Source organism: Seriola lalandi, unplaced genomic scaffold (assembly GCF_002814215.2).
Source record: "Seriola lalandi dorsalis isolate HSWRI2012SDOR001 ecotype SW California unplaced genomic scaffold, Sedor1 jcf7180002054862, whole genome shotgun sequence".
Lineage (NCBI taxonomy): Eukaryota > Metazoa > Chordata > Actinopteri > Carangiformes > Carangidae > Seriola > Seriola lalandi.
Window position 1 is genome coordinate 378,945 of NW_019525415.1, and position 14,764 is coordinate 393,708.

At 39.7% G+C, this 14,764-nt stretch overlaps 1 protein-coding gene across 1 annotated transcript; it reads right to left on the minus strand.

The window, feature by feature from the left end:
* Positions 1-4,349: 4,349 nt before the first annotated feature.
* taf3 (TAF3 RNA polymerase II, TATA box binding protein (TBP)-associated facto) lies at positions 4,350-11,792 on the minus strand. Its single transcript, XM_023427794.2, has 7 exons — positions 11,433-11,792; positions 10,710-10,952; positions 8,262-10,084; positions 8,098-8,180; positions 7,090-7,360; positions 6,679-6,785; positions 4,350-5,230 (listed from the first exon to the last, which is right to left on the minus strand). The coding sequence occupies exons 1-7, from the start codon at positions 11,596-11,598 to the stop codon at positions 5,116-5,118; spliced, it is 2,808 nt and encodes a 935-aa protein (XP_023283562.1). The 5' UTR covers positions 11,599-11,792; the 3' UTR covers positions 4,350-5,115.
* Between the last annotated feature and the right edge of the window lie 2,972 nt (positions 11,793-14,764).

Genomic DNA, 14,764 nt, shown 5'->3' on the forward strand with positions numbered 1-14,764 from the left:
CTTTCCCTCTTTCCTCTATGTGTTTCTCTCCCTTCTCTGTCTCCCGCCCACTCCTTCTCCTCGGTTTAGTGCAGCAGAGCGGCGCCCACCCCCTTTGCTGACTGGCGTGGCTGAAATAATCCTCTCTGACAGCTCATCATGCGCTAATGCATTGTGCTGCCTGCGGCAGCCCAGTTTGCAGGCTGTAAAGCTGTGGCCACAGTAGCACTCCTGCACTAATTGACACCCATATTAGGAAAACTTCAGGAAATTGGACATGGATGATTTATTCCCACTGTCAGATTGGGGAAAAATAGAAGAAGCGACGACAAAGTTGCCACAAGAGCTCATCCACAAGTCCTGATTTCGTGGCATGCCTCTGTGGATGTTGGCATGTATCTGAATCAGTACAGTGCTCCAAATAAAGGCCAAGGCCAGGCATAGTCCTGGAAACAGATTATTAAACCTGGTATCCTCATAACTGTGCCCATTGCCCATTATATAATGTTCATAATTCATTAAACATTCTGCTCATCTCTCAACACCTGTACATACTGCAGGTAAACATTATAACCATTCTCTGCTCAGCTCCTGTGACTTGGCTGATAACAAACCAGTGGGTGGCAGGTAGAGAGCTTTTCTTGACAGCCTCATGTCATTATTATTCTGGAGTAGATAGGGATACAGATAGCCTGCCAGAACATAAGCAAACATTACAGTCAGAATGGATACTTGTTAAATAAAGACACAGTACAGTACTGTCATTATTATTCACCATCAGGCTGCAGTCAATCAATGCTGGGACTGAAATACCTGCAGTTGATTTAACTGCCAGTGACTATGGTACAGGCCCACCTGTGGTCCTACCTGTAGTACTTCAGTGCATAATGTACATATACTCTTGTACTTCTGTGTAATTCTGCAGAAAGATGTGGGGTAGGAAGTGGTTCTCCACATTACAACTGAATTACTGGAAACGGTTGCCAGGAATCAGCAGGATTCAGAGTGAAGAGACTGAACAGCAGAGTTTTATCAAGAGATGCCTGGCATGTCAATTTGCATGGGACAAAGCTCATTTGCCTCTGTTTTGAGCCTCATAGTTTGGAATATGACGAAGGCAAAGCAGCTGCTGAACACCGGTGAACTTATAATGAATCCTGACATAACTGACACGCTTAAAGCATGTTTTGCTATCATTATGCCATCTGATTAAAAATTAAAGAGCAATTTGTCACAATATTCTTTGCACAAGACCCAGGAGAAATCAAATCTAGGTCTCATCCTCCCATAGGTGTTGTGTCCCTTTAGCGTAACTTGACATTAAGTAGGAAAGTCATCTGAAACAAGGTCATGTCATTGTGTGCTGGTATCAGTATAGTTGAGAAAATCAGCATGAAGGGGCTCCACTTCCTCTGATCATGGCACAAACCCTCCTCATTTTCAGCCCCGCTCTTTCTGCTGACATGAATATTTTAAACACCGATGTTGAAATCCAGTTCTGTATGATGTGTTGCTGCTTAGTATGTCTGTCAGTGCCACAAGCGTCATGTAGAGCACAGACTAACTGAAGGTCTTTCTTCCTGCTCTGATCCACCAACATGTAGAAGCACTAAAAAGGCACAGTATGATAACACTGCGTGCAGTAATGGTTTACAGTTGAAACCAACATGAAATCGGTACAGGAATGCTGGAAGAAATACATGTATAATGCAGTGAAATTCTGAAAGCTGGAAGTGAATGCAGCAAAGATTCGTTGCTTTTACATCCACATCCTGTTCACATCTACAGTGAAAGGAAAAAGGGCTGTAAGCAGATCTTAGCGCATGCTGCAGCTGAAAAATAAAAGCACTCATGCTCGTCGTGTAATAAGTCAACTAACATAACATATTTACAGCACTGCAGGTGGTCTCATGATGAGTGAAAGCAGCCATCAGCTTTCCCTTTTTACCACTTGTCGGGTCCCTTGGGACTGAACAAATTCTGTCTGTGTTTTTGTAGGTTAAAAGTGAAACTGTTACGGCTCGGTGCACATTGTGCTCTGTAGCGTGTTCTAATGCTAAGCACTGTTTGCATGAGTTTTCACGTTGAAGAAGTAAAACTAATTTGGCACTTGAATTTGAAACATTATCACCTGTTTATATATAAGTAAGCAGCATGTGTTGAATTATAGCAGCATCATATCCTGTTTAAAAGGCACTGTAGATTCAAGTGAAATATTTTTACATCATAAGAAATCAAGATTTCATCTTTTTTATGTCCGACATGCCAGAGCTCTATCTTTACTGCCACTGCGCAGTTAAATTTATGATCCAACAGATGCTATCAACAAGCTTTGACTGTACGAGACCTGACACCAGCATGTGTGATTGAAGAGGGAGGGCGAGGGCCCCCACAGCCACGAGTGGAGCATGTTTGCATTAGACACCTCAGTAGAGGATACTGCAGTGGAGCTCCGACCTTTTCGACAGTTTAATTCATACAATTATCATCTTTTTCCACAAGAGGACCTTTTCCTTAAAAACCCAACTTATTTCCAAAATAATTTGTCACTGAAGTGCTTTACTGCAGATTTTATTTACTGTATTTCCCTCTCTAATACTGTGAACTGACTGTTCATGATGGTTTGCATGAGTGGATGCATCTCATATGATAAAAAGCTACACCACATTGAAATGTCAGCTTATTTTGCATGGACAGAAGTACTTTTACTTCCCCTTGTCGCTGGCCAGACATCATTTTTTCCACTTCCTCTTTAATTTAGTGTTATTGGAAGACACTGAGCAGATTACCATTAAAGGCTATATATGTATGACATACACTCAGAAAGAGAGAGGTGGAGTAAAAGGAGCATTTCACAAGTTTCAAAAGTGAATGAGTCAGGTTAAGCATGCATATCTAATCAAAGAGAGCATGAGGATTAATCCTATTTATTACTGAACTATGACTGTACTCACCAAATAAGGGCATTGAACAAATCAGTGATTGGGCATGCCACAGTTCCCTTAATAAAAAATAGGATAAATGAAATATTAGATTTTGGTGCCCAAGTAGATTGAAAGTCATCCCAGTGAAGCCCTGGGCTCAGATCTACATTTTAACATCAATCAAGACAAGAAAATATCACAGTCAGTCTATTACCACCTTACAAACACAGAAGTGGAGAGTTGATAAAACTAGTCCATGGCTTTAACCCTAGTAAGATGAACTTTAATGGGCTTCTCTCAGGCTTTACTAAGAGCTGACAGCTACAGCTCATTCAGTTCACCACTGCTCTGCCAAAGAATTGATTTTAAAGCACTGCTTGTTTATAAATCGTTAAATTCTTTTGCACCAAAATACATTTCTGATGTGGCTACAATATCAACCAACTACACTTCTGAGGTCAGCCACCACTAGTTCAGTATGTGAAGTTACAGATGAGTGGTAATAAAACCTTCTGCTATACATGTGAAAGGTAAGTACTCATCCTGGAACAAGTTAGATCAAACATGCAATACCTGCGTCATAAAAGTAGTCCACTGATAACTGGGAGGAAACATGTTTTACTATGTCACAGTCAATTCTTTTCAATGGAGATCTGAGTCTTAATAGCTTCTGAGGGGCTGTAAATCATATTTATAGTCCCAGCCACCTATAGGTTCCCTCATGAAGGGCAACACGTCTCAAGCTGGTTTCACTTCAAGGCATGCTGGCAAGATAAGGAATCCACGTGCATCAACTAAGAGGCACCTGTTACATTTCTGACATTCATAATGTGGTGAAACACGTTTTTGTGAGCCTGCTGTGCTGTCTCAACATGTCAGACGCAGCATGCCACAGTGACGGTGCATGAAGAATGACACCGTGTGGTTGTTCAGGGAAGGGCAAAAACAGCTGCTGCAAATGGTTGAGGGGACATTTTTAGAAACGTTGAAACATTCAATCAGTTCCTCAAAATCCACTATCAATGTTTTAGATAAGACAACCCTGTGAAATGTGGCTGTCAGGCACTGTCCCACATGTCTTATGTGGGTGTAGTGTAGAATGAAAAGTCAGCAGAATAGCCTCAAATCTAGGCTAATGCATTGCACAGATGCAAGGACGGATCCTGAACTTGATCTGTAACCAACTGCACTCAGCTATGAAAATTCAACTGATGACAAATTATTTTATCATCAAGTCTGAAATGAGCAGGAAGAAAATTCAACATCTGCAACTCAGTTTGTTAAAATATTTCCAATCTATTTTTGTAAAGCAAATGCAAACAACAAGCTACTGGAAAAAAAAAAAAGGGCAGTGAATGTAGAGACGTCTGTCAGGGTTGAAAATAAAATTAGGATGCACAAAAGAGGTCGACATAAAATTTAAGTACAATTTTGATGTTAATGAGATTTACGTCTTAAAGTCTGTGAATACACAGACTGTTCATCTTTAATATTGAAATATCAGCGAAATGAATTACATTACAAGCACAGCTACAGTATAACTCCAGGACAAATCCATATGAAGAAAAAATAAAAATACAAACTTTAAATTTAAAAAATGTACAGAAATTACAGAAAATAATTCGAGTTAAAAACCAATATCTGAAAATGGATTTAACAAGTGAGAATCCTAAGAACAAAATGCACTTGGCTTGGAAGTTGGTATTTACACATTTATACACGCCTGATGCCATCATCATTATATACATGACATTTCAATGTTACTGCAGAAAACTGGGGAAATGTTTGACTTTGAGGTTGTTCCTTTTGTGGTAACGTGAAGAAAACAGAAATAAAGACAATGGATATTAGTTGTTGTCTGGTTCTGCCTTGTTGTTAGCTCTGATCTGTCATGGTCGTTGTCATAGTCTCCTTATACAAACATAACTTTCATGATTTCGTGCGACTGGACATCCAAAACAAGCAAACGATTTACAGGTGAATGAGGGAATACCACAGAGCTCACATGAGAACTAAGGCTGGATATGTGCTGGTTAAAGCCTTTTTTCTTACCAAGTCACAATGCATCATGGCTGACATCATTTAAAAAATCATTAGAAGTTAGAATCAGCCACAATTTTAAACTTTCTTTTTTATTTTACAGCAGTGCCACGAGTGTTCAGCGATGGCTTTTAGTCCAAAAAAGTCCAAAATATGTGCTTTTTGCATAGTCTCAATGCACTTTGTGTTTCCTTTTCTTGTGTTTTTTGTCCTTCTTCTTGCTGGAACATTTAACACAGAACCACTGCTGGTCCTCTGGAGGCGCTGTAAGGATCCCAACACAAGGCCTGAGCAGACAAGAGAAGAAGAGAGTTCAGCTTAGTGAAAAGATACTGAGGAAGAAACTATTTTTACATTTCTACTAGGGGTGAAACACCACAGGTATTAGTCATAAACCACTGCAGGACATTCAGTTGGGTATGAGACTTTCTTCACTTTAGTATGGCCTGTCAAAGAAATTATTACTTAACACTTGGTCTTAAATGGAAAAAACTGAAGCACAGAGTGTTGATCAAAGGCTGAAGAGACTTTCAAGTTGCCTGGCCATGGAAAAGCTGGAGTAAGTCATTAAAAGTCACCAACAAATATTCCCAAAAATATGGGCATGCTTCATGCATTACTTGGAAGCCAAGTTACCCAACCATTTCTGTTAAGTATTATTTTTTTTTATTCTTAAATTTTCTGTTGTAATATGTGTATGTATTGGTTTGTGTGGCTTTATTTATTGTGTGAATTTTATAAATATACAAACGAGCTTTGTTCTGTCAAATTAAGTATATGTTTTCACAAGTGTGGAACATTTCTGAAGTGAAAGAGTTCCACCTGTACAGCTTTGGCAGTGAGACAGCTGTTGTCTGAAGGACAAACCATTTAGATTTATCGTTTTGAAGTATTACAGTTTCTCAGTAAGACACAATGACAGTGGAACAGACACTAAGGCAACTGGCAACCTGATAAATTGAAGTTTGATGATGTTAAGTCCCTGAATAAAAATGGCCAAACATGTTGAACGACATCACTGAAATTCGTATGTTACAGAGCTTGACCCACACTGTAATGTTTCTTTACATAGTAGCTTGAAAGGCAAGCTGCCATCATCCAGGAAATATCCACTACCCCTGCACACTCAGTGCTGATCCTCCAGGGCTACAGAGAGTAAATGTGTCAAACTTGAGAATAAAGTGAATAGAGTATTGACTGAGTATAACAAAGTAAAAACTGTTGAAGTGCATGTTAAAAAAAAAAAAAGAAATTGTATTCCTTAATCATGAATATGACGAGCTCATCTTAATGGACATCTTTTTCATCAACTTTACATTTGCACACATGCACATTACAGTCTTTTGTAATAAGGATGGAGCATTACAACATTTCAGTTGTCTAACTGTTATAATTATGTCAGTGAACTGCCATTTAAAAGTTCAGTTTTCAAAATAATTCATAAAAATGTTTTATTCTGTCTTACTTTTGTTTCCCCTGCTGTACAGAGAATGTAGAAACTGTGACCCCATAATAGAAAACCGAGGTATGTACACAAAAGTGAATTTTGTGTACGTTACATCTCAGACTTTCACCAACAGACAAACACAAAAAAGTTAATTTAGGATGTAATTAATGGTAACAACTGCATGTAAACTGTCCCTTATGCAAAACTACAATGTTACATAAAAGCACAATATCGCACACAAAGTGGGTTAATAGGTCAGAAAAGAAAAGAAAGATACAAGTCTCTTACCAATGATACCAATCATCACAATCGTCACATCCTATCATGGGACTGCCATCATCAGGTTTGTTGCATCCAGGACAAATCCAGATCTGGTTTCCCCATTCATCTCGAATCTTGGGTAGATACAGACAATAAAAAAAGCATTACCAACACACTGCTTAATGACACAGTCGTTACTACAGAAACATTGCAGATTTGTGCATAAAGGGGCAAAAAAGTACTTGAATAACCATGTAGTCTTTTAAGTCTTAAGTGTAATTGCTTTACTGGTCACGTCGACTAAAGAAAACCTGTTAAAGCTGAATCACACTACAAATATATATATTTTTTGCTTGAAGATGAACCACCCTTTATGTAAATACTGTTGTCATAGTCACCAATAATCAGACAACAAAGGTCTAGAGTACGAGCACTCACCACGTAAGTACTGACAGTCTCAGTGACTACGCTGCGCACTGGTGGTTTGAGGGAAGCAGCGGGAGAGAGCATAGGGGCCAGGGAGAGCAAAGATGACGGGGCGGGAGCTAATGGAACTGGAGGCGCAGGTGGGGGCAGAGGAGGTACAACTGGGGAGAGTATTGGGGGAGGTGGAGGCGTCCGAGGGCGATTCCCGGGTCCAGACTTGGCACCGGGGGCCTTGGGTGCTGGCGTCTTGGGCTCTGAATTTGGAACCACCTTGCTGATAACACTGGTGAAAGACAGAGACAAATACAAGTCAGTATGAACATACAGTATAACACAATCATTTACATTCGATTTTAATTAAAGTTCTGCTTTGTATCGTGTTTCTTTAAAAATATATTCTAGTGTATACTATTTTTCTTCAGTGTCTTGTCTTATTATTCCCTTGAAAATTAGATTTCAATTTCAATTTCAGTGGGACTTACCCGATTAAACACAGGTTACACATTTGGAATATATCATATCCGAGTTTCAGTAGATACCAATACTTTTTTTTCAAATACTTTGAGTAATATAAACATGGATTTTCCTACAAAACTGTTTTTTTCATGTAACAAAGAAGTCAAATGTTTCAGATGTTATGCACAAGACCTTTGCATAATTGAAATATATAAAAGTGGCAACATTTTGATTTAAATCAGGAACTATATTATCAGAAAATAAGTAACCTATAATAAGACTATAATTCTGATCACACATTAATTGTAAGCTTTAGGTACTTGACAGTGTTCAATACTGCTTTAATAATAATAATAATAATAATAAAAAATATAATATTGTAATAATGCAACAGACACATTGCAGATTAAACCAAAGTTGAGATGCACAACCCAAGGGCAGTAATGTCATAGTAAATCTTCCTTTCAGCTTTTAATAATGCAAGAAAAGGAGAACCTCATGCAACATGCCAAGAGGTGATGGAAGAAATAACATTATCACTTGAAACATTTGTTCACTGCTTACATTTTGTCCTGGCCTGCTCCCACCCTGAGCGTCAGTCTGGGGATGACTGGAGATGGTAGAGCAGCTGGAGTTTCTACTTTTACCTGAGGAAGCAGGAAGGAAAAGGTCAATCTAAGTGACAAACTCACACTGACACGTAATGATAACCAGAACAAAAAAGTTACCTTCTCCAATCGAATTCTCTCTTTTTCTTTCTCCTTTTCCCGTTTCTCCTTTTCCCGCTCCTTTTCTTTCCTCTTCTCTTCTTTCTCCCTCTCCTTTTCTTTGGCTTTCTCTCGCTCCTTATCCTTCTCCTTATCTTTCTTCTTCTTCTTCTCCTTCTTGTCTTTCTTCTTGTCCTTCTCTTTACTCTTTATTTCTTTATCCTGGAGGATTGGGGCCAAAGGAGGAAGCATGGAGGGTATGCGCAGGCAGGCAGCAGGGCTAAACAGTGGTGGGACTTCACCCAGAGCAAAGGGGGCTAACGCAGATTGTTTCTGCCTCTCGTCCTTGTTTCTGTCTTTACCCTTCTCTCTCTTATCTTTATCCTTTTTACTTTTTTCTTTATCTTTCTTTTTGTCTTTGTGTTTTTCCTTCTCCTTCTTGGGGACATCTCCATCTCTGGATTTAATCTTGATGGAGCCCTCAGGCAGGGTAAAGTCTCGCTGAACAAAGTGCTCATCATCCTTCAATCCAAACTCCTTCCACGGCATCTTAATATCCTTGGAAAATTCCTTGTTTTTATCCCTGTTCTTATCCTTATTCTTTTCTTTTATCTTGCTCTTGTCCTTTTCCCGGTCTTTGTCTTTCGGCTTGTCTTTCTCCTTCTTCTTCATTTTAGTTTTGAGCTCCTTCTTCAGCTTTTTCTTGACATCTAAAGATGTCACAATCTTATTCTTCTCCTCAAACACCTTGAGCAGAGGTTCAGGAGTAGGTGGTGAGGCTGATCCTGATGAGACATACTCTCCTTGGTTTGGTAGGGGTGCAGAAGGACCCCCCTGGTTGACCTTTCGAATCACCTCATTGATTGAATCATCCATAGTCCAGTTTCCTAGGCCTGCGTGTGCCTGTAGGTGAAGTGGTGTTGATGTGTCTTTTACAGAGTTGCTGGCCCCAATTGGGACTTTAGGCGTAGATGGCTCCATAATGGTCAGTCTCCTGGGGCTGGAGAATCCATTGCTATCTGAATCAGAGCCAGATGAGAAAGCAAAAGGATCTGGCTCCCTCTCAGCACATGCTCTGGCAATCACAGCATCAATGGAGTCATCGATAGCTGTATTATCAGGCTCTAGTTTCTTGAAGGGGCCCTCGGCTAACTCCCTGTCCTCTATGTTCTGACGCATATGGATATTCTCTTTGCCCATCCTCTCACTCAGCGCAGACAGTGGTAGCTTATGTACACTATCTGTCTTGCTCGGCGGTTGAGATGCTTTGACCGAACCCATCTTTGGACTCTTGGGGCTTTTAGGACTCTTTGTCCTGCCTGGAGATTTCTTCCTTTCCTTAGACGGTTTTGGAGAATGGATGGGACTGCCACCAACTGGAAGAGGAATGACCCCTTTCGGGGACTTAGTCCGTTGTCTGCCAGGGGATGAGACCTTAGGCTTCCTTCCTGGAGTGGTGAGGCCCTTTTGATCAGAGTGTTTTGGTACTACCGGCTGAGGTCTGAAGGAAGGCAGGGCTCCAGGAGGTGTTTCAGGAGACAGGGGGTCAAGGCTATCGTGAGAAGGCAGCATGCCCGGGGGAACACGTTGTGGGTTGAGAGAAGTAAGGGGTTCCCTGGGCTCAACCCCCCATTCTGGACTGAGGCCTGGGTACATGCGTGGTCTCTTGGAGGTAGGCATCATACCAACAGCTGCATCAGGGCTGTCTAAGTGCCTCTTCAGTGGGTGGTTCTCATCATTGACCGTCTCATCTTCTTCAATTTCCTCCTCATCCTCTTCCAGTGCCACCTGCATAGCTTCAGCTGAGGTTCCCATGTCAGCAAGGACCTCCTCCTCCTCCTCTTCTACAGTGAAAAGAGACAAATAATGAGTTGAGCACTGTTTTCAATTAATCTCCAAGAATTTTCACAAACACAGTACCTCCTTGTTATTAAAGAGGCCCATCCAAACTGATTAGCCCCAACCCAAATATATGGCTTTATATGCTCAGTCAGTTTCCAAGTTAGCTGAAACTAATGCAGTCTAATACAATTTTTCTTTCATCAAGGCCATGATGTACAGTTTTTATTGAAACTGTTTTAGGCAGCTGTTGATTAAACTTTGTGGTGGTTATGAAGAATGTAGTTTATGCTGCAACCGAATTATACTGAATTATGCTGAGAGTTGTTTCTAATATTAGGTCCACCTTCATTGATATATATGTAGGAGACAAACTATTGAAAACAACCAAAAGAGAATATTATAGTGATCCTGAACATAGGATAAATTGCAGGACTGTTGTATTGGACCACATTAAGTCTTAGCTTGATCTACATAATACTGGGAAACTGAATGGATATTTGTATTCTGTAAAGCCTATAGACTATGGTTTTGCTAAAAACATGTTGATGATCACAAACAAACTCTTAACCTATAGAAAACACCAAATACACAACAGAGATATGTGAATATAGCCATTTATTTACTGACCTTCTTGTAAAGAGACCAAGGGTGGCATGTAATCTGGAATGTGGTCCTTTCTTTCCTCTGCATCCCTGGCTCCAGGCTGGGGAAATTGCAGGACATTGTTTTTGCTCACAGGAAAGAGTGGTGTTTGATGAGCGAAGGCCACAGGCTCCAGGTTGTGGACATAGTCCTCCAGTTCACTCAGACTCACACCCAGCAGCCTGAAGGCCTGGCTGACATCATCCAGGACTGGATCTGTTCTTCCATCTGAAATGCAGCATCAAAACAAGCAATTAAACCTCAGCACACACTCTGCATGCCTCTTGTTCACTAAATGACACTAATTATTAAGGCTGATAATAACCTGGGACAAAGGTTTGACTACACACTACTGCTTGCGCTGCACATACAAGGAGGTGCCCTGACTGATGTTGACATCCAAGCTAAAGCAAGTAGCAAGTAGTAATGCTCAACAGGTTTTACATTGATACTGACTCACTTACAGATAATATAGCACTCAACTAACTAATGCATGTGGTAGCAGCTACTCGCAGTGTGTTTACCACAACTGGAAAGCACCATAGCCATAGTAAAACATCACATGGAAGCCGCTTAGCTCTGTAGCTACTGTACTTTTTGACACATCAACCTTTGCTAGGGGGCGCCAGCTACAGAACCAGTCAACAACAACGACTACTTCAGGCTTATGGGTTAAAAAGTAATCGGGATGATAAATGAAGCACTTACAGAGCTCAGAGTACCGATGGCAAACCCTGGCCAACTGCTGGATATATCGATGCAGCACATCGGACAGCAGGTCGCACGCAGTGAGCTGAACCGCATCCCAGCCCAGAGCCTGGCAGATCTGCGCCACCGACACACGCAGCAGCGAGCGGGCATAGCTCTCGCACATCTCGCTGACTTTGTTACGGTATTACTCCCAGTCAATTCCTCTTCCAAAACATGTTCCCGGTCTTCATGTTTCACGGAACCCGCAAGGGGCTTGAAAAACCCCGCTCCTGCGGTTAATTTTGGACATCTACTTCAGTAAATATATTGGCGCTTTTGCCAGAGTCGCCATCTTGATTCCATCGATAGACCCATCCCCGAAATCTAGATCGCACATGCGCAAAGGTCAGCGTCAGCCTACACTGTTCTGTTGTATTCACGCAGCTCATCACCGCCTGACAATGCGCAGGAAAACTGTTCGACCGTTGAATGTAGCTACATGTGGCGTAGACTGCGGCAGGTTTTCTGTTGAACCGGTAAGATGTCCGCTGTAGTTACGGCTGAAAAGACTTGTCTCCTAACGAGTTGCTATTCATTTACCCGGGAACACATCTGAACTTAACAGAATACACCGACAATCGGTTTCGGATTTCGTTCAGCATCCGCTGAGTCACGTTAAGACTGGAGAAAACCTAAGGTCAACGGTTTGTGACTCAGACCACTCAGTCTGACCTCGCGAGGGGACCCGCAGCATTAAAGTGTTGTTGGGCTCCTTTAGACCCTCATTACACATGGCGGTTTGAGTATTTCCTCTGGCTCTCACAAACCAACCAGTGCTCGAGAGCTGGCATGGCAACAAGTGATAACTGATCAATCTCTTAAGTATTTTTTATGCAGAAATGGCCAAAAATTCACCGAAACTAGCTTCCCACATGAGAATATTTACTTGTTTTCTGTTTTTTAAATAATGGTAAACTCAAAATTTTAATGTTGTTAATTGTTGGCAAGACCAACAGAAGCAATTTAAATATGTTAACTTGGGCCTCAGGATTTAATAGTATTATAGGCATTACACTATTCCCACATTAACTGAACAATCATTCAGTTATTTAAGAAAATAATTGTCATCTATACAATAATAATCAATATTGGTTACAGCCCTACTTCTATGAAGGAATAATATGCTGATATTTTCTAAGTGTGATACTTGACACAGCAATTTGAGCAATTCAATAAAAGACAACTTTGTAACAAATTAAGTCAATACAAACTTAAACATTTAAAATCTTAAAAGTAGATTTTGCAACAGGGTCTCTCTGCAAGACCAGGGCCACAAGATGGAGCATGAGGACCTGTTACAACTTTTTTTTTTTTAAATCCAGCCTCATGATTTTCAGTGACAAGCAATTGAGAAAACTTTCACAGGCCTTAAGTCTTTGTTTTGATGTCCTCTTGAAGAATTTCAATTAAAGTTAACAGAATTATATCATTTTATGGGGAACATATTTCTGAAATACTGGGCTAAACTCAAAAAACTGCTGGGCTGAAAAATAACCCAACCTTAACCCTGCTGCTGGGTATGGGTTGGTTTGACCCAAGTGGTGGGTTTTACCATTTAACCTCATTTGAGCCAACCTGGTCAGTGAAATGAACAAAACAAAAAAAAAAATGAACAATGAAAGCAAAGAAGGATCCAAGAATGAAAAAAGCCTGATCATGTCACATAATCAAAACAGGAAGACTGATTTCAATTGTCTTGTTTCTCCCTTAGATTTTATATTTTGCTTACAGTTTTTTTGTTTGCCTTTTCATAACAGTTACAGTATACAGTTTTTTGTCTTATTTAAATGATGAATAATGATCAATTCTGACAACATGGTAAACAAATGTAAATAGAACAACAGTGTTTGAAGAAATGATATGGGCTTGCAGGAAGCACCATGTTAGGAAAGAATACTAAGAGGGTCCATATCCATTTGACAGACCAATCAGTTCGATATACAATGCATTTAGGCAGTACTCGGTCAAATTTGTTATGTTCCAATCTTATGCTAAAATAGTTTCAATTAATTTTCCCCTCATCAATCTACACTCAATACCAGTTTCAGTTTTCAGTTTGCAAAAATTTCAAAAATTTTAATTTAGTAAAAATCAGAATTTGGGGTAATGTAAAAGAAATGAGAAGGGTCTGAATATTTTCTTATTAGCCTCATGCCAGCAGTAGGGGCAAAGTGTGTCAAGCTCCCTCTCCACTTTTCCCTGCATTCTGCATGAAGCTGAGGTAGCGATGTTTTTGAAAAATGTTTCCATTCAGAGACTTTACACTCAAATGCGTCCATCAGCCTTTTGAAAGCCACATATATCAGTCTTATCAGTCTAAAAACTTATCAGACCGACACACATCTTTATTAGAAATGTGTTAGTGATTGACTTATCGGACTAATCTGAATCGTCACAGCAGTTTTTCCTTTCCTGTCAGCTAATTAATATAAAATATCAACACTGCATTTTTTATATTTGTAGGCAATTATACATTTACATCAATAACCAAAAATAAGTAATTAAAGTTTTAGCACTTTAATTCACTGACTTGCAGCTATGAGGCCTTTTTTGTTATTGAAAGATTTAGATTTTTTTTCATCATCATATTAGATTGATACATGGTCACTAAAATCAACAGCTAATGTTAATTATATTTTAGCAAAACATTATATCTGTGGTGTCCAAAGTTAGCAGTTATTGACATTTGACCTTACCATAACTTTTTGGTGGGTAAAGTAACTGCCACTGTTTTCACATATATATTGAAATTGTAATGGGCAGAATTAGCAGCTAATGTTACCATGACTCAACATTAGATGGAAGCCAAACGTAGCAGCTAAAAGTATTGAAAAGGTTTCTTCTTAATAGGAAAAGTATGGTTAATATAGTTATATAGTTATGTATAGTTAATGGCCAAAATTAGCAGCTAATGTAACAGTGTTTTTCATCTTATTTTCTCATTAGAATCTTGACCAAATGTTAATAACAGTTTTTATTTAATCTAAACATTAGATTTGTGGAGGCCAAAGTTAGTAGCTAGCAGCTTAGTTGCCAGACTTTTTTTCATTTTCCCTGCACATTAGATTTTTGGAAGTCAAACTTAGCACTAAAGCTAGTGAAAAGTTTTGATTTACTCAGGAATCAGGTTTGATGTTTAACAGCCAATTCAGCACCCAGGGAGAGATTTTCTTTCTAATGCCATCTTAATATTAGATAGAAACGTAATGCAACTGAACTGTCAGTGTTTCTTTTCATAACAATATTAAATTTGTGATGGCCAGAATTAGCAGCTAATGCTACTGCCACTT